The sequence below is a fragment of the Idiotropiscis lumnitzeri genome, chromosome 13 (genome assembly GCF_059441095.1).
Source record: "Idiotropiscis lumnitzeri isolate Australia: NSW breed Sydney's pygmy pipehorse chromosome 13, RoL_Ilum_1.0, whole genome shotgun sequence".
NCBI lineage: Eukaryota > Metazoa > Chordata > Actinopteri > Syngnathiformes > Syngnathidae > Idiotropiscis > Idiotropiscis lumnitzeri.
In genome coordinates this window covers 13,970,233-13,994,012 of record NC_142403.1, presented here as the reverse complement: position 1 = coordinate 13,994,012, position 23,780 = coordinate 13,970,233, and the positions used below count along the sequence as shown (strand labels likewise).

Below are 23,780 nucleotides of genomic sequence, written 5' to 3'. Positions count from 1 at the left end.
TAGAAAGTATGTGAGCTCATATGAATGCTGCCATCCTGTTGGGGAGCTTATGACAAGCCACGTCAGGCTGCACACTGATTGCAAACTGGACTCGTTCCAGCACGTCTGACTCAGCTAAAGACAACAAGCCTTCAACCTCGGGAGTAAATCATCAACACTGAACACTTCATGCTGAGGCCTTTGTACTCAATGCGCAGCAACAACAACAAATAAAAACTACTGTACAAGAAAAAAAAAAAGAGGGGCGGAGTCATTGAGTGAACGCCAAATGTCGTGTGTTTACGCATTTCAAGTAGGTCATCCCTTTGTGGGTGTGCAGCGTGAATGCAAAATCTAATTGTGAAAGCTTCGGGGCGGGGGGCCTCCCACTCGTGTGAGGAGGTAATCCACACTGTGGAGAGGCTTTACATACAAATTGGAGGGGATGGGAAGGGAGGGGGGGGGGGGGCGAAAGCGAAACGAAGATGATGTGCACACCCAAATGCATTGACCACATTTGGTACCTGGGCCTTCGGTGGGTACTTAATCCACATCGAATCACAATTCCAGAAGCCAATACATAAAATTCTATGTGACAGCAAGAAAAAAAAAAAACATTCTACTCACCAGACAATGTTCCGTCTCACATGTCATCATAAGACCAACTTGATGTGAGGACGCAATTTTGTTCGCCAGGAAGCTCAATTTTCATGTAAACACACACACTCAAACAGGAGGAGGCGAGCATTTATTGAAACTTACGTCAGCCCACTGGAAAGAATATTTTCTCTGACGTATTCTTGTGCCACAAGCAGCGTAATCATTTCTTGTGTCACTCCTCACAATACGCACTCTCATGCAAGTTACACTCGCACGCACACCCCCTCTCTCAGGCCACGCTGTCGCTCACAAACACACTCAAGCACTCGCTCGTGCAAAAATCTTACATTAGCAGACACTCTCATACAAACTTACACTCACACTCTTGCACACTCTCACACAGTCACTCTCTCACACCAAGTTGTGTAACACATTCACTCAATCTCTCACTCACATGTGCTCCCCCAACACACATGCACACTCTACACTCACTCACTTTCTCACGACACACACACTCGCAAACACACACACGCGCAGTACGAGCTTTGCCATTTTCATTTTAATAGAAAAAAAACATACAAATAATATAACAAGGAAGTCTCCAATAAACAAAACAACAGAAAAGTAATTGGGTCTGCATGGCCACAGCAAGCGCGCATTCTCGCCATCCTCCTCATCCTCCCTCTTCACTTGTTTGTTGCTACAGTGCATGAGTGTGTGTAACTTCTAAATTGATTGGGGATTAAAAAAAAAGTTGTCTTGAATGTCTGCTGGTGAACTTAAAATGTGTGTGCGTGTGTCTGTGTATGTGCTTATGTGTGTTGAGGGAGGATGAGGCAGCAATAACCTGCTCCACGTTGATAATTTACAAGTGTTCAAAAAAAAAAAAAAAAAGGGAGAGGAGGGGACAAAAAGGCAGCGGACTTCTGCCTCTAATAAAAATATCACAAAATCTTCCCATCTGGCTTGTCCAGCAATAAAGTTCAGCGTGACGTTCCATAATTCTTCTTCACCTCTGTGGGCCGCCACATTTGGGAATGTTTGTCCCCCATTCGCTCGGTCCTTTCACCTGTCAGTGCACTCAGGGTCCCGTGGGGCTTGAGGGGGGGGTTCAAAAAGATGTCCTTTTGTCCCACATATGTCATTTCTACTTAAAATACTTACTTTGCCATATCCCGCTCATGCACGCCCCCGCTGGTAGAATACTGATTCAATTCTCACACACACACACACACTCACACACTGTGAGGGTCTCAGTTGGTGTGATGTCTGAGGGAGGTGGGGGTGGTGGTGGTGTTAAGGGGGCGGGGACCTCTGTGCTATGTCCCTTCCGCCTCCTCTTCCTCCTCCTCCGAGCAGTAGTCTCGCCCCTGGTAAGCGAAACGGTATAAAGATGATTTGTTTTCATGAGGTTCAAGAGGAAAAACAGCACAGTGGACATAATATTTAAGCAATGAAACAAAAAAAAGGGGCAAAAACTATTGTTACTAGATTTTCTCGCCTGGCATCCTAATGCTAATGCGAAATAGCATCAACTATAGGTTGTGGTGCTGCAACCCTTTAATTAACGGAAATGACAAAAACAATGCAGAAACTCGTAAACACACACTAGTAAAGTACTCAGTCATATTCTTTATCCTCTGGGAAGAACAACTAATATCAGTGCCGTAGTGATGGAGCTGAGAGGAGCTGATGAACACTATATTCAGCTATTTGTCTTACACTGCCCCCGGTGGCCAAAGCGGGCACACCAAACAAAAAAAAAACAAAGGGCCATTCTGATGATTTGATATAAGAAATATATATATTTTATGTAATTACTGTATGTCTTTATAAAACTTCCCCATTAAAATAGCTTTTTTGGGGGGGTGGGGAGGGGCTGCCTTTCATATATTTATTATCTACCTACCACAATATTTGTATCCAGGCCATAAAAAAGTAACATTTTCCACATTTGCCCTTCAAAGTTGAACACATAAAACAGAGACATCTTCTTTTTCAAACGCACATCATCATGAGAGGCCAAGCCCATCAATTTCTCCATGAGACAAACAAATGCGCCCTTGCCCTGCCCTCCCCCTCACCTTCTCAATCTTCTCATCCAGCATCCGGAAGAATTCCTGCTGGCTCTCTGACGTGTGAATGCTGAGCGAACGAGAGGAAGTCGGAGGATGAGGACGAAGAAGAGGAGGAGGAGGCAACAACAAATACATCATGAGAATTTTCCATTCCGACCTCCCCCCACGCCTTGCCCGCTTCCCTCTACGCACGCACACACACACACACACAACACACGCAATTCCTCGGTACAGTGTGAGAACGGCTCGGCCCGGAAGGAATTTGAATATCTGTCGAGTAAAAATATCGGCTTAGACGTCGGTGAGCGGGCACGACATTGCACTCGAAGCTACTTTATGACATCCAGTAATAGCAAAACTCAATTTTGCCATAGCCTTCTTTGGATTCTCCTTAATGAAGAGGATAGACGACTGCATTTTTACGCCAGGTGTGTTGAAAAGGGAAAAAAAAAAAGTGACGACTGCGAGCTCTCTTATTTAAAAAAAAATAAATACATTTTAAAAAATGATCGAAAAGATTTAATAGCGATTACGGAATTTTTTTCACAGTTAATACGATGTTCCGCACTACCTCGAAGTCGTAAAAGGGGAACAAAGTCGACCAGCATATTTTATTCCACCATTTTTGTAAAAATGCTAAAAGCACACACTGATTTGTATTTTCACAAAACACACTTTGCCTCACAGATTCTGACTTAATCTTGTTAACAGCAACTCTAATCTTGACGCAGAAAATCAAAACTTTTTTGCCCACATACTTTGATTTAATGTTTGCCGTCGTCTCTTTCTGCAACTTGCCCCTTTGCGACGTGTTACTTCTCTCCTGAAAAACACACACACACACACATCAACATTCGTCATTATGACAACTCCTATGAGCTTTTAAAGTAGATTAAAAGCAGCCAATGAATTCAAGTAGTCAATTGGTGAGGAGAAGAGATGGTCGACTATCGTACTGGATAACATCACTTTGAGGAAATGGAAAGAAGACTCTTTTGCTCTCACACACTTGCTTCGAGCTAGTTCTAAATTCTACTTAAACTCCAAATTGGGATTTGCCTGTAAAATGTGATTTAAAAAAAATAAATAAATAAAGGTCTGACCTCCATTTTATATCAAACGTCTTCATAAGAGGCTGTCCTACATGGACCAGAGGATAAGCGCTTAACGTCATGCCGAATGTCACCGCGTTGATATAAAACAGTGGCTGCTTCTGTTCGAGCGGGATTTATGACGGACATTAGTTCATGTTTATAGCCGAGCGGGACGGGAGGCAGACCTACCTGATGCGCTACCACACACGCGCGCCTCAACTTTGAAATGTGGCGTTGGGTCGCTATATCGTGCTTCGGTGTAGATTTTTAAGCAATCCGGTTTTTTTTATTGGTAAATGTGTTTTCACGAAATACCGGCAAATCCATTTTATGTCAAATGCAAATGTGAGATCAATTCATTTGAAAACAAATAAACATTTTCAGTGGGCAAGTGTACCTAATAAAGTGGTCTGTTTAAAAAGAAAAAAAAAAATCTATCGATGTGTGTGTGTGTGTGTGCGTGACTCACCAAGTTCTCCTGGTTTCGTACATTTACCCGGTTTTCCTCCCCTCGCATGTACTTCACCTCCTCCACTCCCTTCTTGTATTCATCTGGGAGAAAAAGAGAAAGAAGCACAATTAGAAAAGAGCGACAGTCACCACTAGACTTTTCAGCAATTTACCGAAGAACACCAAAACTCATGCAGCGGCTGCTGTCGCCCACAGCTCCCGTCCAGACACTCATACAGAGATTCACTGACGTCAGTCACACAGCACCCTGCTAGGCCACGCCTCTTAGAGGCACATGCAAGTACACAGACGACACAGAATTCTCAGTATATTTTTTATGCTTTTTTTGTCGCAACAAATAAAAAAAACTACCAAGTGTGTTTTATCAAAAAATACGTTTTAATAATTTTGAACAAAAGTTTTTGCGATGTCCCTCTATATCTTAAATAATTCTACCACTATTTTTTGTAAACGATTGTTTTACATTATCGCCAATAATTGTCTCATATTTTGTTTTGCTTTTAATTCACTATATTATATACCTATATTTATTTTTTTTAAAAGTCAAAATGCGCACACGGAACTTTTCTTTGTTTAATATTATTGATTTTATTATTGAATTATTTTGTATTTTATGCATGATGCATGTATATAATATAAATATAATTTTTTTTTTTTAATTATTTTGACGGGAAGTTACTGAGACTAAAATGTGAAAAACAAGAGTGGATGTTCCGAACCTTGGCTTGAAGACATCTGGATCTCTTGGTCTCGTTTTAATGGAGGAGCCCAGGCATGGGAGATTAAAGTGAATGTGTCCCTGAACAGCTTTAGACGCTGCAGATGAGCTCAGCGGCGCTGAGTGTGTAAAAATCATAAATAATAGGCCGCCGCACAGCACCCTTAGGTAGTATAGTCGCCGCATGGAGCGTCTTGCCGCACTTAAAGTGATTCACTTGTCGTGCGGATTGTAAACTGTTGGTCGCTTACTGACGTTGAACTGTCGGTCGCCGTGGTAACCGTGCGCCGCATCACTCAACTGTCAGTCAACGGTCACCAACATGCGCCGTTATCGCTCAGTTGCCTCATGATGTCCCACGTACACAAGTTAATGAGTGAATCTGATGTTGTTTTTTTAGGTTGATAAAGGAAAACAGACTACATAATACAATCTAAATCTAAAAAACAGAAAGAAAATGCTCCGATTTATGTATTCATGTGGGGCTTTAAGGTGGGCGTGGCCTAATGAGCGCTCATAGGGAGCTCTGACTCCATCTTCATGCTGCATAATTCTACCAAAATGTCAATTTTCATCTTTGTTAACTTTCTGGGTTCATTTTAAATGTATTTATTTTTGGTATGTCAAACAGTGTACACAATATTTAGTGATTTTTATCCTGCACTCGGCAAATACTACATATACATGATTAAAAAAAAACTAAAACCGCTAAAAATTCAACTAAATTCAAGCATTTTTAAAAACAAAACCAAACAACTTCTCACTAAAAATGAATTAAAACAAAAATGAAAAAAAAACAAAAACAAAATAAAGTCAGAACCCCAGAAAAACTAACTCTAAAGAAAAATCCAATTCATTTCATTTCCATTGATTAGAAAGACGATTTGATACGCGCGTCTTCAGAGCTACAAGCATGGCCACGGAATGAAATAAACTCACGAGTCAATTTACAGCATACTCACCACAAGTTCTGATTATTAAATGCATTCATGTGCGCAAATTGCTAACGGTATGTTAAGCTAGCTCATCTTGGCTTGCGCTGACCAACCAATCAAAGGACGCAAAAACGCTGACGTCACGTGAGGACGAATTTGTAAACTATAGTTGAAGTAACGGCTGCCAGGATGGCCGAGTGGTCTAAGGCGCCGCGTTTAGGACCCAGTCTCCCCAGGAGGCCTGGGTTCGAATCTCGAATTTCCCCATTGTGGGACTAATAAAGGCAATATTATTAAAAAAAAAAAAAAAAAAAAAAAAAAAAAAAAATAGTTGAAGTAACAGAAGCCAGCACTACGGTGATTTGTGTCGCCCTGGGCAGATTAGATTGCCATGGCAACACATTGAGACTGAAATCTGATTGGACAATGATCTAACATCCACAGACATATACGGGAAACTAACCAGTGCAAAAAAAAAAAAAATGCCAAGAAACGAAGAGAATTGACTGTTGGGAATAAGTTTGTCATAGCGTGTGATGGCGACCCGGACCCCTACCTCACACATGTGACCCCCTCCCGGATGTGATTTCTATTCACTCCGCTGTATCAGTTTCACACTGCGCCTTTTGCCCCCGCAAGCTCTCAACTGCGTTTATCCGTCCCATCTGTGCAACTTTGCACCCAGCTGATTGCTTCGCTCCGCCCAAGGAGGAGGAGGGGGGGGGGAGGCACTGTGAGGATGGATTGGCGTGTGCTTCACGTCATGATTATCCATCACCTTGCGTGTGCGTCATCGCTACGGTGACTTTTAATGGAAGATGATGGCGAGAAATTAAGTAGAAAGCTTGGCCCGAGATTAAAAGATAGAAAGAAAAAAGAAGAGAAAGGAGGGGTGTGTGTGTGTTTTGTTCTTTGCTGCTGTTTGTGCGGGGAATGTAAACCAGTGGGAGCGAGGCGTCTCAAGTCTCAGCATGCCGTCACACACGTGCGCGCGCACGCAGGGCGTGACAACACTTCACAGGCCTCCGCCGACATGCAACAGTGTGTTGCCGCGGCGAGGAATTAAAAGCTATTTGCCCGGTCGCATTTTAAAACCAAGATAATCCTCGCAAAATGTTATATTTAATATTCCGCAGCCCGAGGAAGATGGCGATGAGTAGGCAGGGTGAAGTAAGAGCCGCTGCACAACGAGCAATGCTTCTAATTCCGAATAGAAACCGACCGTCGCAAAAAAAATAAAAAAGTTAGCCACATTTAGCATCACGTTCAGAGGCATACAATATGATGTACTGTATCACTTTTTGTATCCATAAAAAGATGCATGTCATTTCGGCAGTTGTCACGGGAAATGAAACGAGTGAAGAGGAGTGGAGGACGACTTTGGGGGGTGTTCGTCACGCCAACGCCAGGCGGGACCGGAACGAGGGAGGGACGCTGTCACAGAAGAAGAGTGGAGGAGAAAAGGGAGCTCCTATTTTGAGAAGGCCCCGCCCCCATTTGTTTGTGACGTCTCGTCTCGTCGCTGGTTCGAGAAGGACGCGCTAAACATTCACACGCAGTCCACACTGTTGACTTTGCGTGGACAATTTATGTCTTGCTTTTTTTGTGTGCCACTAAAGCAAATCAAGCAGGTCTACTTTGCTTCTTGCTATTTTGCTTCACTTCTTAAGTTTTTACGGAAATTGTGCCAGCTTGACTAAAAAAAAATGTCCCAGACATTTTACTCGGACACAAGTAAACAGTTTTTTTTTAACATTTAGCAATCGTATTCTATGAAATGACACCAGCATGGGAAACACGAGTTAAGAATGTTCAGACGTTCTCCCACACCAAGAAATATAACATTTCCCGATATTCCATCAGGAAACGTAGTTACATTCCTTCGCTTCATTCTGTGCGGCTGAAATGTCGACAAGTGATCTCTCTAAATGGGTCATTTCTCGCTCTTATTTTCACGCAGATTAAAGGCAAAAAAAATATTGGAATTGTCTGCAGAGCGCCTTTCAATGTCACTTTACTCGAGCATCAAGTCGGAACTAATCATTATTTTAATATTTGCATGAATGAATTTGATGAATCAGATTTAAAAAGACCGATTTCCATTGCCTTATTGTAAAACAGGACATTGTTATTTAAATCTGACAGCAGAGAAAAGGCACAAAATGATTATGACTCAGTCACTGGTTTGGTCCACAACTAGTTGAGAGGCTATCAGTCTGCTAGTTTTGGACTATTTGAAGTTATACAAAGTCTCGAAACAAGCGATTATCAAAATAGTTGCGCAATAATTTGCGCTTAGTTGTCGATGAATCAAACTGAACTAACTCACGCAATTACAAAATATGATCACACCTAACGACACTACAAAATAGCTTAACTCATTCATTGCAGCCAAATTAAAAAAAAAAAGATTTTTGACGTCTACAGCCGTCATTGGCAGTGAATGAGTTAAGAATGTTGAAAAAAAAAAAACTCTCCGAGACAACCCAGGCTAAACTTAGCTCCTCCCCGACACAACACATTTCGGTTGGAATAAATATCCTATCCCGGTGAATTGAGTTACAAGCATGGCCACGGAATGAATTAAACTCACAAGTCAAGGTACGACGATAAAATAAGTCAGGAGCGAAGACGGACTACCGGGTCACTCAGCTGACACGTCACCTCGACACAACAGAGCGGATAAACGGCAGCGCGTCGAGAGAGTCGCCGTTTTTCAAGTGGTGCTTGTGTAACGGAGCTCAGCCTTTTCCGGTTATTGTGCGAGAGCGAGGGAGGAGGAGGAGGAAGGGGTCGTTAGGGGTTTAGTGGCCACAATCTGACAGCATCAGACAATATCTGGGACACAAACACGTTTAGAGAGCAAGGCCTGACTGGCAATCTGTTGACGGCCGACTTGTAATAAACGCAAATGCAAGCGCAGAAATGCAGTGAATAAACATTTATTGTGGGGATAATAACAATGCGCCAGGAAATAAAAGGTCCAGTTAGTACGAGCGCACAAGTGGAAAAGTGTCCACATGCGGGAGCTACAATTCTTTGAAAGCTTCGCCTTGTTTAACTCATTTACTGCCATTGACGGCTAAAGACGTCAAAGATCTATTTTTTTTTCCACTACAGTAAGCTGAAAGTTGAACGTGTGTGTTTTTTTTTTTTTTGGGAGGGAACGTGTCCGCTCCCAATTTCGGGCAGTGCAAGTGCATGTTTGGTCCAAGAGATGGATTAATGTATTCAATGTTGACAGAAAACTAATATCAACATTCTTTGAGTGGCACAATGTGCCCCGTCACACTCTCGGAGCGCGACCCCCCCCCCCCCGCCCCCGCTTAGATGTGCACTGGCATCAACAATGGTTGCAGAAAAATCCGTGCGATCAAAAATAAACAAATAAATAAATAAAAAGGGACAATGATTCATGGATTAACCAACAAATAGTCAATTATAAAATGAAATCGATACTTTTTTTCGATCATGGATTCATATTTTTTATAGCTTTTTTTTTTAATAGATATTAGCTATAGCTTTTCATTTAAAATTGCCCTCGGAATTTCAATTTTATCTGTCGCAAATATTTGCTTATTTCTGTCGTCTCCCATGAGAGTGCACCGATATTATTATAATTATTATAAATCAAAATAAAACATTTCCTTTTTCTTTGGATTCCCATCAAAAATATTTGCCAAACCAGAAATGAATCATCTGCACCTGCGGGTTGCCGCATTGCCACCAGGGCAGAGTCCTGCCGCCAATTTCTAAACACTCATAATCTATCATCCACCCGTCATCATCGTCATCATCATTAAAGTCACCATCAATCACTTTCCTGTTCGCTTATCGCCGCACGTGTCTTGGAAGTCACGCCAAATTATAGTCACACCTCTCATCGTAAACAGGTATTGTCGGACTTCGCCACACCAAAAAAGACAAACTTTGTGACTGCTCAACCAGACTTTGGTGGCGGAAAATAGGTTTCCAAACAAAGCTGCATTCCATCTCTCACAACCACCAGGGGTGCATATTTGCGTGGCATCTGCGGATTAACTGGTGCCGAAGCACTCAATTAATTTGTGCTCGGCACGTCCCGGGACACCTCTCTCACTAAAACAATGGCGCTGACACTTCGGGACACTTGCAATGAGGCCAGCGGACGAGGAGCTATGATCACGAGAGTATAGCGAAAGAGCGCACATGGGCCAGTGGGTCAATGCTGAGGGATTAAGGACAGGAAATGGAGTCACCAAGAAATTATTGTCATGTATGTGTGTGAGGATGTGTTTTGTGTGTGTGTGTGTGAGATAGAAGAATGTGAAAGTTTGTGCGAGAGTGTGTCGCAACTGACCAGCAAAGAGGTCCCCATTGCCGTAGGCCTTGCCACGGCCCTCGTCGTCGTTGGGCACGGCCGACACCTGCTTGGCCGAGGTGCAGCCCATGGCCTCCTCACGCTCGGAATGCTCTCCTCATCGCACTCTCACCTGCAGCACAAGGACGCATTTGGAAATGGTAGCACGCTTGACTTTAGGATGGAAGGCATTCTCAGAAGAATCAATGCTGCAACTCGTACAAAATGCTTGCTGTTCATAAAAATATTCATTTTGACATTTAGAATTGAAGCCAATGCAGCTCCATGAATCTTGCACATTTTCATGAACATGACCTGATCAAAGTAATAAATACATTTGCCTTCATGCTTGTTGGCGCTTACGTCTCGTGATGGCAAAATGAAGCTTGAAATCTGCTTCATGAACCAGTTGTAGTATTTTTGGACTCCTGTAGATGGCACTCTCGCGTTCAACATTGGGCTGAAAGCACACCGACTTGCCATTTTTTAAACCCTTTATTTAACACAACAGTGCCATCTAGATGACTCCAAAATACCACCACTGGTTCATGAAGCAAATTTGAAGCTTCATTTTCCCCATCACGACTGACGTCACTGCCGCCATTTTATTTTGATACGCTACTTTTGCGTTGTGACACGCGCTCACGTGGCGCGTGAACTCATGTCAATTTATGAGGAAAAAAACGTTATTGAAAATATCGATATGTGGCTTTATGAATAGATTTTTTTTTAAACATCGCCCTACTTCACACAAGCAAAGACATGACGCCTAAAACCATTTACGAACAAAGCAGCTAACAACATTCAAAAGTAAAAATCCTAGAAAACGCATATTTTTTTTTTTTTTAATTAATTTGTGGGGTTGCAAAATCTCATGGCATTTCAATGGCTGTCAATTATATGGGGAGTTTCACAATTAGCGGGCCGTCATAGCCCCTTCCCCCAATAGTCATATTTGAATGCTTTCAAAGCATTAAGCAATTATGCTAACAGGCTAACAATATGAAACCATCTACCACCGCTGCAAAATTCTGTCTGATGTTAGTGGCAGGCTCACAGGGCTGTCAATTTTTTACAAACATGCAAAAATTCACACACACAACGAATTGCCACTCTCCGTTTACAGATGGCCGCCAAGTGCGACGGGATATGTTGAGAGGGGAAAAACAAGCGCGGTTATCAAAAGAACTCTCTGGCATGTCTCTTTGAGAGTTTGAAGTGAAGAGTGTGTACTCTGTGTGTGTGTGTGTTTGAGGCAGGCAACTCTCCGGTTGTGTGGACGCGGCAGGTGTGTGCAGGGTGTGGTGACGGGACCTTTGTGTTCGGGTACAATAACGCTAAACCAAAGTCATCTGGCACATTGTGAAGTTGTTTGGGCTGATTTAAACTTCACTGGCGTCCTTACCGGACTTACACGAAATGCTTCAAGGGACACACACGTTAACCCGAGAAACTAAATAACCCTCGCAGCTAGGTAGTACCAAAATGAGAACATAACCCCCGAAACCAGGGATCTCCAAAAATCCCGAAACTAATCTTAACTCCTGAACTAACACTAACACCCTAACCGACTTCAAACGAGTGCCAACAATCAAATACAATTGCATAGAAAGCCGCAAGGATTTATCAAAAATAAAACAAATACATTTAGAATTATTGTAAGCCACTGTAATATTATATACAGATTGAAAACTAACGCATCTTAAATGATTGGACCATAAAAATATGGGCGAAATTTAAATAAACATAAAAACAGTTGCAAAAGGTTAACTGTGATAGCATTGGACCAAAAAGTTTAAGAAACTAAACTGCCCAGGTGAACCAATTTCTTGATCTTGTTCAGGGGACATGCTTCCGAGCCAAAGAGCAGGCCGGACACAACAGCCAAGTTGGAGATCTGAAGCTTCGTGCTACGTAACCTCCGAAACTAACAACTCCAACATGCAAAACTCTATCTAGATTTGAACCAAAACGACCTCGCACATAACTTTCAAGAAACTCCCTGCAGATTTTTTCATCATCCTGCTAGCTAACAAAGCTAGCAACCAACAAACGGAGATCTGCGCAACACCTGCCGGCTCGATTCGTTTCACGCCTGACAAGCTGATGATGAATCAACGGGCCATCCGCTACTCTCGGGAGGAACGCAAACGTCTCACTGCAGCGGCACAAGATGAAGACATCTGTGGAAGAATCACTATTTGCGCTGAGCTTGCACACAAGAGAGAACTTTGAGATTTATCAGTTCGTTGCAGGCCCTGGTACATCTCTGATCACAACAGCAGGGATGATCAGAATCCTGGCGCTAATTAAAAACAAAAACAAACAAAAAAAAAAAAAACAGTGAATCCCGCTAAATTGTTGTTCATTGCTCGCGCTCTCACTGTATCGCTGATTTTATTTCATTTTTTACAGTGTGGAGTAAATCAGAATTTAGAGTTGCCTTACAACGTACTGGAAAGAGTGTAGCATCTATGCTAATTTTTAATTTTTTTCACGTTTTGCCGTTTAAATGGACAATTCTAAATTCTCTTTTGCATTATTTGGAGAAATGTGTGCGTGGGACTCACTGCACAACTCCATTGATTGGTTTATCCCGCAAGGCTACAGACTTTCGACTGAAATGCACGTCAAAGTGTCCTCGGGCTCGCACTGAAAATGTCACATGGCCAACCACAGAAAAAAAAAAGTTACTGTGACTGTGACGTTCGCAATGCGCGCCCGAGGGCACTTTGATGCCAATTTCAGTCGATAAAATGGCAGCGCCCCGAGATGGTTGAAAACCGCTTAATTCTTCTTCCACTAACACAATATTATTCAGCATAGAATGTTTACACTGCTGGGGGCTCATGAACTCTATCACGGCAAGTCAGGTTTTTAATTTAAGGCGGCCTTTAAATACAAAAGCTAAAATGGGGTCGTGTACACAAAAGCGTTTTTCATAACTATGACACAACACTTCGCTGCACACAAAATTTGTTTCCATCTTATTATGTTACATCACATGTTGTTAATGAGCTAGCGAGTGTTGGCTTGACTTTTAGCTAACATGAACTCAGTAACAAAAAATGCTGACTAAACAGATAACTGATAAAAAAATAAAAAAATAAATACACCTTTCCAATTCAGCAATGGTGTGTCATTAATTTAAAAACGGCAAAGTCTGCCGCGAGCCAAGCTACCATGCTAACCTTAATTGTGAGTTTGTATTTGGAAAAAGCATTTCGACTTGTCGTTATAATAAGGAAATACAAATTTTAAGTCAAAATATAAGCGTTGTTAAAATGATCTTTACACTGTACGAATTATAACATTAATTTTGTGTACAAACTTTCAACGTCGCCGTTTTTAGTCAGGACTCCTAAATAAGTGGCAAGTATGATAAGATTGACAGTAATGTACAGAAAAATATTTTGCCATAATTAGGACACCGTCGTCATTTTTTGCTAGTCCGCAGGGTTGGGAAAATTCACTAAATACAGCAAAAAACATCATTAAGTTGTCATATTTTAACGAGGTCAGGAATAGAAAGTAAAGGCATCAGTTTGCAAATATAGGACGAAAAAGTCAACGTAAAAACTGAAGGAGACGCCTAAAAAAATAAAATAAAATAAAAAAAAAAATCTGAAACAAATTCTGTGTACCTGCTTACATCGCACCGCTGTCATCAAGTGCCGCATAAACGCGAGAGTGCAAAAGTCCATGGAGTTAAAGAGCACAGAGAATCTCCCCGGGGCTTGTCTTATTGGAAAAGCGCCTTCACAAAGCAGACCGCTTCACAAGGTTGAGGCAGCGTGTGATTGAAGGCCTCTCATTTGCGTGTATTGAAACATCAATTTGTGAGTAGCGGCGCGCTAAAAATAGAGCGGCGGCGGCGGCGGCCCCAGAGCTTTTGTTGTGAGTGCGGGATAATGCTAGGCTGCGTGAATCTGCAAGCCAGCCCGCTCTAATTCGGGTTATGCATGGGGCGGCGCAACAGGCTGCCGATTACCAAGACACAAAAGTGGGAGAAGTCTCAAAAGTGGAAATCACAAGTCTCAAGTTACCTCAAAAAAATAAATACATAAAAAATCAAGTCAAGAATATAGTGACTGACTGATGACTTTAGACGTCATACTTGTTGCGACTTTTCTCTTTTAGTAGAAAACCGCGTGAGTTTCTGATTTCCGATTTTCCCGATCACATAAACCAAAACGTTTGAATCCAAAGGTCATCATCTTCGACGCTCCCAACATACTTGTTTCATGAGGTTAAGCAGGTTTGATCGGTTCAGGCACTCCTAAAATTAACTTCTTTCAAACACCAAAACAAATGTCGCACTCACGCCTCAAAAATGCTCATTTTCAATTTAACGTAATCAGGCAAAATTTGGCGAGTCAAGAAGAACAAGTTTTAGTCCTAAAATCGGCGACTTGACTTGAGTCATGTGATTCCAATCCATCACCTCGACCAAGTCACAAGTTTAGAAAAAAAATAAACCCCATTAAGGCTAGTCATTAAAAACGTCAGCACACTCCCTCAATGCAGGATTTTGTTTGCAAACACCTAAAGAGCTTTAAAAGGACATTTTACGACAGAACGGTGCACACGTTTCATCCGAATGGGGCGACTTCTGTCCTTGGAGCTCCTGTGGTCATTTACCCAGAAGCCATTCATGGAAAAATAAAAATAAAAATAACACCACATAAGGAAAAAATGTCTAAAAAGTATGGGGACACCTAGTCATTAACAGGAAGCCAAAGCCTCGGAAAATATTCAGATCGCACTCTTCTGGGAACACCTTCTGCAAGACGGAGAACGATCTGAGAACATTTTTGTCTCAACATTTGAGCGCTTGCATGGAGCTTGCTTTGGGGATCTTTTCCAAACTGCTCCCTCAAAGTGGAAAATATACAATTGTTCAAAATTTCTTGTTAAGTTTAGGTACATGTTTTTTTTTTTTACTGTACTAGAAAAGTGTAATTACACATCCATTACAGTAGGTGGCAGTGGCGCTCTCATTGTCAGCAAATGATGTTCATTAAGTTATTCAACAGATTTTATATTGCTGCTTTTGTATCTTTTTTTTTATTGTTAATAAGGATACATGTTATGATGAGTATTTCTAACAATTTTCATTGACAAATAATACGATTTATAGTTGCAGCGGAGGTTGAGGCGAGCGAAATATTTTCTTCTTCCACGAGGGCGCGACAGAAAATAAGAGGATGATGCAACAGATTTGGAGAAGAAAACTATTAACCATTCATGGTCTGATTTAAAAGATTTTTTTTTTATGTTGTCAGCTCCAATAATAAAATGATTAATGGGCCAGGCTAAAAAAAAAAATGGCAAAAATTCCACGTCTATTTTGAAAAATACCAAATATAAGTTTGTTATTTTCAGCAAATTAAACACATTTTGTTAGTTCATTCACATTTCTAACGCTGTGGCACATAAAAGCAATGCCTAAATCATGCTAGCAACGTAGCAGCCGTGGCTAATCCCAGCTTGTTTACACATTGCTAATTTTAGCTTAGCATTGCTTGCGTTGCTATTTTGCTGAAGCTAAATATGCGTTCTCTCTGACCATTTGTGGCTACGCACTTTCATAATCGCATGTCATTAGGAATGGCCGTGTTTGAAAAATGATCTGCAATTCAATTTACTGTTCGTAGAGAGTGCCACGACTTTTTGCCACCTCTGTCTGTATCACACCCGCTGCTTTAACATAATCCGATCTTAACGTTAAATACAACTCCAGATGTTCCCTGTAATCATACTCTGCAGTGTAGAAGCCTTACTCATTGCTCATGATGTCATCAAGCAGGTTGCCAGACCGGGAGCCATCCAGCGAGCTTTAAAACGACAATAAAAACACACCTTGGGCCAAAAAGTCATTTTTACAACAACGCAGTGGACCAAACCCTCGGGCTTGCCCTGCCTACGTGGACTTTGGGTGGTGACCTCGTGTGGCTGCTGTGAACAGGGCTCCTTTTAAAGACAGTTTGTAGAAGGAGGAACGAGAGATAGAGAGAGAGAGAGAGAGAGTGCGAGAGAGAGAGAATGCGAGAGAGAGTGCAAGAGAGTGTGCGAGAGCGAGAGAGAGAGAGAGACGGGTATGGTTGCATAAGGAGGTAAACAGGAGCAGCGTGCGAGCCGCAAGGTTCCACAGACGCCAGAGGCAAACGGCCACCGAGCCTGAAAAACGGGCTGGGCCCAAGCGAACAAGAAGAGGAACACGAGCAGGAAGCGTGAGAGGGAAGGCCGCCGTTTTCAACACCGGCTCACGTTTTCACCTTCCTCACTTCAACATTCCGACTCCCGGATGGAGAAGTGGCACTTTTTCACACTTTCACATCGGCTTTTTTTTGGGGGGGGGGGGGGGGGGGGGGTTATAAGCACTAAAATGACGGAAAAAGAAAATAAAAAGTGAGAAACTGCTATAATTTCTTTTTTAACTAGCGTGTGAACCTCTAACACAGTAATTCGCAGTTCTTTGTTTGCACTACAGCTATTGTTAGCGTTTTTAAACTTTTATTTTTTTAAAACAGTAAACCTAAAAATAAATAAATAATTTAATTAATTAATTAAAAACACACACACACACAATACCGTCCCTCTACCACCCTCCCGCTATTGCGGGTTCTGGGTTCACATTCCTGCAATTTAATTTAGAAACAATTATTTTGGGTGTAATTCCACTCTTGACCACTACATGGCAGCAGACTATTTCCTTTGACAATGTCATTTTGAAAGCAGAACGTAAACACGAAGCACTTGGAGCTCATCTTATTTTTTTGCTGTAGATTATTGAACGACACGTCCTCCTCTTGCTTTTTATGCCTGCAGAAAGTGCCAGCTCTATGTTAATTTTATAAATGTACTTCTTGAGCATGGTAATTGATTTATCTTATTCTATAAATTAAGTTGGTTGGTTTGAAAAAAAAATAAGATTTTTTTTTTGTACTATATTTGTGTCTGTCATATCTTGACAGCGACAGTGTGAAAAAAATATTTGAAAGTTGAAATGTGTTGAAAGAGCGCGGGAGGGGAAAAAATATTTGTTAAAAAAAAATTCTATTTCTTCAGTTTATATATCACTTTTTCATGTGTTTTACAGCTTTAATTTATCTAGAAATTAAATAAAAAAAATCTTTGAGATTTAAAGTAAAAAAAATAAAAAAAAATACATAAAATCAACAACCTTTTTCACAATATAACGGTATAGTTTTTGTCACCATTTTTCTTTTCTTGAGGACCGATTCCTAGAAACGGCAACTTTTTTTCTCCTACGCGAGAATACACCACAACGCCGCAGGCTTGAAGAGCACAACTGCTGACAGCGGATGATACATTGCGTAAGAACAACAAGGCGCTCGATTCACGGCGACAATGCCTCCGTCACAACAAGCGTGTCCACTGACGAATCGTTTTCGCGCCAGACATTGTGACCTGGCCCGCTTTGGGAAAAACGGCCTTGTCATACATGGTGTCATCTCTCTGCGCTGTGACAGTGAGAAAGCGAGGCAGCCAAATAGAATCCAGACAAAAAGCCTGATTGCAAATTCGGAGATCTCTTATGTCTTGACAAATGAGACGAAACAATATGTAATATTAGTTAAAAAAAAAAAATAATAATAATTACAGACAATTGCACTGAAAGCATTGCGACACTTTTTAATACGAAATAAAAGTGTCAAAGTGCACCAATCGCTAGTGGGATTAAGTCACGTTCAGGATGTGCAAATTTTAAAGACGTCTTAACTTTTAATTTTCAAGTTTCAAGCAAGTTTCAGAGTGGCAAATATCAAGTCGAGTATGCATTAATTTTCAAAAATGTTGTGTCAAGTCATTACTTGGTTGTAACAAGTCCCAACGACATGGATTTTTTAGGGCATTTTCTAGCATAAAATTCCGACAGCCGACCGGTTAAAAAAATAAATAAATAAAAATAATAATTATATATATTATATATATATATATTTTTTTTTTTATTTATTTTTTTTTTTTTAAGATAAGCCGAATTGACGGACTTTTAAAGAGCCAATATAAGATGATTTAGTTAGCTCCCCAATTAATCAGTCAAGTGCAAATAGAGTTACTGCAATTCTATTTATACAGAACTAGTCGCGATAAGACAGAGAATTAGGTCGTAAAATAAGAATAAAGTGATCACGTCTCAATTTCAACATCTCAATCACAATCTGAAATGCAAGTAAATGAAGTTCTGAGCTCAATCACCAACATATTAAACCAGAAACTCAAAATAGCACTTGGTGGGAAAATGACATTGCATGTCTCCTTGAACGAAAGCCAGGGGTTGCCACTTCAAACTGAACGGAATTGAACCGCCCAGTGAAAAGGTGGCTAAATGGCACACCCCAGGGAATGCAACTCGGGCCCCTTGCGTTTGTTTTCAAAGAGAATCAGCCACATTTTTCAGAGCCAACTTGATCGGTATGTATCAACCTTATGTAGACATCTCGTCAGTCTGGCTCGGGTCTCTTCATAATACTAATCATGATCACTTCACAATCAATCAATATTTATCTATTCAATGACTGGCCTTTACAACGGACGACTAAGCTCCATGTAAAGCAAAGCGTCTATTTAGGTTTTTAGGAGCCAGTAGTGAAAACACGGGCGTGCTGCCAGAGTGCGCGTGTGTGTAACAACTTGACAATCTTCTGCAGCACATGCCACAGCTATGCAACAAGTCCCATGCTGTCAATCAGCGTGCAGTTTTGCATGCTTGAAAACAGAGGCGCTCCTGTCTAACCGAACCCCCGCCGCCCCCCCCCATCCCGCGAAATCCTCCATCCCTTGTCGCGCTGCTTACAGCAACCAGGCGATGACACAAGGAGCTGCAAAGTAAGCATTACCAAATCAGTACAGATATTTGAGTTAAAAAAAAAAGTTGCACTGCTGAAAATCCCAAAAATATTTAAGTAATTATTAAGTTATTATTAAGTGTAGTAATTAAGTGATAGGATATTTTCCTTCCACGCGGTGTCACTTCAGAATTCCAAGCCGCCAAATGCTGTGGTGAGCCTGACCTATGGTAGCCCATAAGTGATTAACGGAGAAAAAAAAAAAAAAACACACTCACACAAAATATCACCCCACAGGCCACAAATGGCCCCCAGGATGCAGGTTTGAGACCCCTAGCTTACACTATACATAGACATGCAGTTCTTTGACCATGAAGTACCAAAAGTTGTCCGACTTGCACTTGTTTTTTTAGCTAACGTTGTGAACTGAATCACAAAAATGCGAAATTACCTCATGATATTGAAAGGTTTTGAAATGAATGTGAAGCACAAATATAGTATGTGGAAAAAAAATAAATGCAAGTACAGTAACAAAGTATTTGTTACTGCCCACCACTCGACTTGATTGTCAAGTTTGTGCGTGTGCGTGTGTGTGTGAAAGTGTGTATGTGTGCGTTGGCGAGCTCCCCAGACTTGTCAGACTGATGGAGGTCTTAAAGTAGGACCAGAGAAGCGCTGCAACATTTGCTGCCTGTCTTGAGTAAATATTATGGTGTGTGTGTGAGAGAGAGAGAGAGAGAGAGAGAGAGAGAGAGAGAGAGAGAGAGGAGAGAGGCAAAGATCCACTGGCCAAAAAGCAACTGCTCTCTCCCAGAGTGCACTCATTCTCTCTCTTGAGATGAAGTACTCCACTCATGTGTTGTGCACCGGTTATTAGTTTAGTAATAAGCATCTTATCCCAACTTATTATGGACTGGGTATCGATTCAAATTTCCAAAATCGATTTTATTCGATTTTAGATTGACTTTGATTGAGACTACATTCAATTACGCAGTTCTAGTTTGACTTTGGTATGGCCGGCAACTAAAAGCCAAACAGAAAAGAAAGCAGCAAGCCATTAATATTCATTGAAAATGATCTCATCTGAAGGAAATTAATCAATCTGGAAGTTAATTGGCGAGCGCGCCGCCGGAGGGATGGTTCCAACTCGCCCGAGCGCGCCGGTTCGCGTCTCAACACGGCGATTATTCTCATTTTCCGTACAAGTCATATTCATTACAAGTTGCGAAGCAAACCATTTTCACGGTTTGAATCGTGCTGCAACGAGGGATGATGCCTTGAAACGTTTCATGGGAAGAAACAGGAATAAAGCAGGAACTTGAATAAATTGAACATTTGCTTTAACCTTCCCGTGGAAATTGACCGGAAACCTGATGGAAATTTACGATAGCTTCACGATTTTTGGGGAAAATCGACAAAAATGCCACAGTAAACCGCCGCTGTGCTGCATAAGTTCATTTTCATTCGCCCGTTTTGCATTTAGATGTTAGCATTAAGCTAGCAGACTTTCAATAGAAAAAATGGTTTTTAAATACTAAATGTTTGATTCGCTTTTGTTTGATGTGCACATTTGACAGTAAACTTCAACTGGGAGTAGGGCTGGGTTTAGAGAAAAAAAAAAAAAAAAAAAAAAAAAAAAATCAATATAGCGATTTTAATCGATTTTCCTTTTCATAGCCTGATATCGATTCATAAAGTCATATATCGATCTTTTAACAGCGTATTTTTCCTCATAAATTTACATGACCCCACGCACAGTGAAATAAGCGCCAACAAGCATAAAGGCAGATGTATTTATCGATTTGATCAGGTCATGTTCAATAAAACGTACTTATTGGAACTGCATTGGCTTCAATTTTTAATGTAAATATTCACATTTTTACTAGGAGCAAGAAGTTTATACAAATTGCAGCATTGGTTCTTCAGAGAATGCCTTCCATCCTAAAGCCAAATTGGAACTGCAAAAAATCCTTGATTGAATCGAAAATCAATCAAATTGAATCGTGAATTGAAAATCAAATCGAATCGATTTTGGAAATGTGAATCGATACACGGCCATAACTGGGAGTTCAAAATAAATACGGATCTTATTTTGAGACGTGTGCAAACAAGTCTTCTACTTTTCGGGAAAACCCGAATCACAGTATCGGGTGGGAAGACGCAAGATAAAGACATCGTGAACCCGGCTTGTGGACTCGGAACCCGCACTGCAAACGCATCCATGTGACGCAGACGGGCCACTGCAAAAAGAAGGCGCGACTGAACGCCTTAAGTAGCAACGCTGGGCGACGACAATGCGGTTGAATGCAGCATTTTTTTGTTCTGTGTTGGTGAGGCCAACTGAAGGGCAGAGAAGACACACAAGACTGCGGGATCACATTACGCTGACTTCGGTGGGGTTGCCTTTAGACCACCTCGTCACACCTGACCGCTCCGGTGGGCCCGGGGACGGTCGTGAAGCATGCGAGACAGCCAAAGTCTGCGTTGTGACATCATTCGTCTTCGCAGCTATCACTTAGCTCACGGCTGTCAAACGTATTTGGAGTTAGAGTGGAAGCTCCATTTAACGGACCTGGAACCAGCAGAGCGTCCAGTCCAATCCAGTTTGGGCCGGAAATAGACCAGCCGTTCGGGAAAAATCATCAAATTTTCCCGAAATTCCCAATAGCCAGCACGCCCTTGCACACAAATATATAGATATATACCACATATATCATAAAATAAATCTTAACAAATCAGTTGTGTTTTCTCAAATTACAGCCTGTGCAATTTGAAAATTGCATTTTACTACATTGCAACTTGAATTTGATTCATTGTTCGGTCTCTGTCAACCATTTTTTTTTTAAATTAATGTTATTTTCATTATTTATATTTGCACTGGACAGGAGAATCTCTCCAATCACGTTGTAGAATGAATATAATGGCAATAAAGGGCATTCTGATCCTGATTCTAATTGCGGCGCACGATCTTTGCCAACAGCCTCTCAGGTGACAATCGTCCAATGTTTTCGTGGTTCAATAAAAATTAAATAAAATAAAATAAAAGCACATTACGATGCTTTTCAGTCAGATTAGGCTACCACGGCACAAGTCGATTTAGTAAAAAGTTTCGTCACAGAATGAATTAAACTCGTGAGTCACAACTTTCTGGTGACATTTTGGGGGTTTTCTGTTGTCCTGTGAGAATTTCTTTCGTAAATAAATCCGTCAAAGTGCATTTAGTTAACATAAAGGTTGGGAAAGGCTGATCACTTTCATTTCCACTGAACTGGCAAGCAGCACCGTGGCTTCCTTCCATCTGTTGAGTGCTTCTCCCCGGCTGAGGGGCCTCGCGAGGCGGGCAGAGGGTGGAGGGGCGTCGACAACACACCAAGCCCAACGAAAGCGGCGCAGCCCCGGGGAACTACACGACCACACAGCCCCGGCGCGGGGGAAGAAACAACAACCAAAGCGACAAGGAAGGAAGCACATGGACGGAAACAAAGTACTTACGAGGCAAGAGGCGCCGGCTCCGCTCGGTCCAGGTTCGGAGCGGAGGTGAAGCCGCTCCGTCTTCTTCCGGGCTCAGCGGCGGCGACAGAGGCGGGTCGGGCGGGGATCTGACTGCGAGCCTCCGGAGGAGTGAAGGCGAAGTGTGAGGCTTGCGTCATTCCACCAGGATGCCGCTATTGAGTGAGGGCGCCAACGCAGCCATCTTGCCGCGGAGCAAAGCCACCAATCACGGCGGGAGACGAAACCGAGACCAACCCTCTCCCAAGTAATCGAGTACAAAAGTACACAAGCTTCGTTACTCTACAGTAGTACATTGTTTTCACAACCTCGCATACTCGCGACGCGGAAGTCGCGGGTTTGCATATTGGATGATTACCCCCCCTCCCACTTTTTTCTCCAATAATTTTTTGAATTATTTTGACAGGGACGAATAATCAGGTTTACGCCCTCTTGTTTTTCATGGAGAATTCAAATTAACTGATGATGGGCATTTTTAAAAATTGTTTTAAAAAAGAAGTCTGAATTATATGCAGATTTTTGCTATTTGTGGGCCAAAGAGCGGAGGAAATGTTCTGAATGTGTGCGTAGAGATGCAAGGATTTCGCAACCCCCAAAAAAGATTAAAAAATATATTGATTATTTTTGATAATCAGTTACTAGTTCAAGTACCCATTCAATTCAAATCCTCAGAATTTTTGCATTTCAACAGTGAATGTGTGAATCATATTTTTGTAGGTTTCATGAATGCAGACTGATTGTCTTCGTACAGACTCAAAATAAAAACATTTCTTAACACCAATATCTGTACTTGGACTTAAGTATTCTGTACTTTGTCTTTCTTCTCTATCCCAGCAGGGAAAGTAATCCAACAAAATGAGCTACTGGAATATATCAGCCCCCCACCCCTCAACTGCTCACGCCTTTAAAGGTCGTGTATTTATAATGTATACAGCATTAATCTTTGAAGAGGCAGCCGATTTCAATCATGATGTGACAGTGACTTACTTGCTTTCTGCGACTTTTCCAGCACTTTTTTAACCAACCGTTTGGACCACATGTTCAATTAAAAAATTCACAAAAATTTATTATAAATTGTCGTAAAACATTTGAAAAAAAAATACACATTTTGAAGATACTAAAAAATAGCATCCTATGTGTATGCCATGTGAACAAGACATTTAAAAACAAATTCCATGGAAAAAGTAAAATAAATATTAATCCCTGCATAATAGTAGTCTAAGCAAAGTATATTGATTAATAT

General features: G+C 41.4%; 1 protein-coding gene across 1 annotated transcript; it reads right to left on the bottom strand.

Annotated features, from left to right (window-relative positions):
* Positions 1 to 1,120: 1,120 nt before the first annotated feature.
* LOC148324569 (uncharacterized protein C1orf21 homolog) lies at positions 1,121 to 22,737 on the bottom strand. The gene is made up of 6 exons (XM_088313415.1): positions 22,520 to 22,737; positions 10,215 to 10,347; positions 4,221 to 4,303; positions 3,416 to 3,480; positions 2,664 to 2,724; positions 1,121 to 1,949 (listed from the first exon to the last, which is right to left on the bottom strand). The coding sequence occupies exons 2-6, from the start codon at positions 10,303 to 10,305 to the stop codon at positions 1,899 to 1,901; spliced, it is 351 nt and encodes a 116-aa protein (XP_088169541.1). The 5' UTR covers positions 10,306 to 10,347; positions 22,520 to 22,737; the 3' UTR covers positions 1,121 to 1,898.
* Positions 22,738 to 23,780: the final 1,043 nt, after the last annotated feature.

Bases quoted from the DNA above. Each gene is read 5' to 3' on its own strand.
- LOC148324569 (XM_088313415.1), bottom strand. From the start codon at position 10,305: ATGGGCTGCACCTCGGCCAAGCAGGTGTCGGCCGTGCCCAACGACGAC. The intron at 4,304-10,214 runs GTCAGTTGCGAC...TTTTTCTCCCAG, and splicing joins CAATGGGGACCTCTTTGCTG to ATGAATACAAGAAGGGAGTG. The intron at 3,481-4,220 runs GTGAGTCACGCA...TGTGTTTTTCAG, and splicing joins TACGAAACCAGGAGAACTTG to GAGAGAAGTAACACGTCGCA.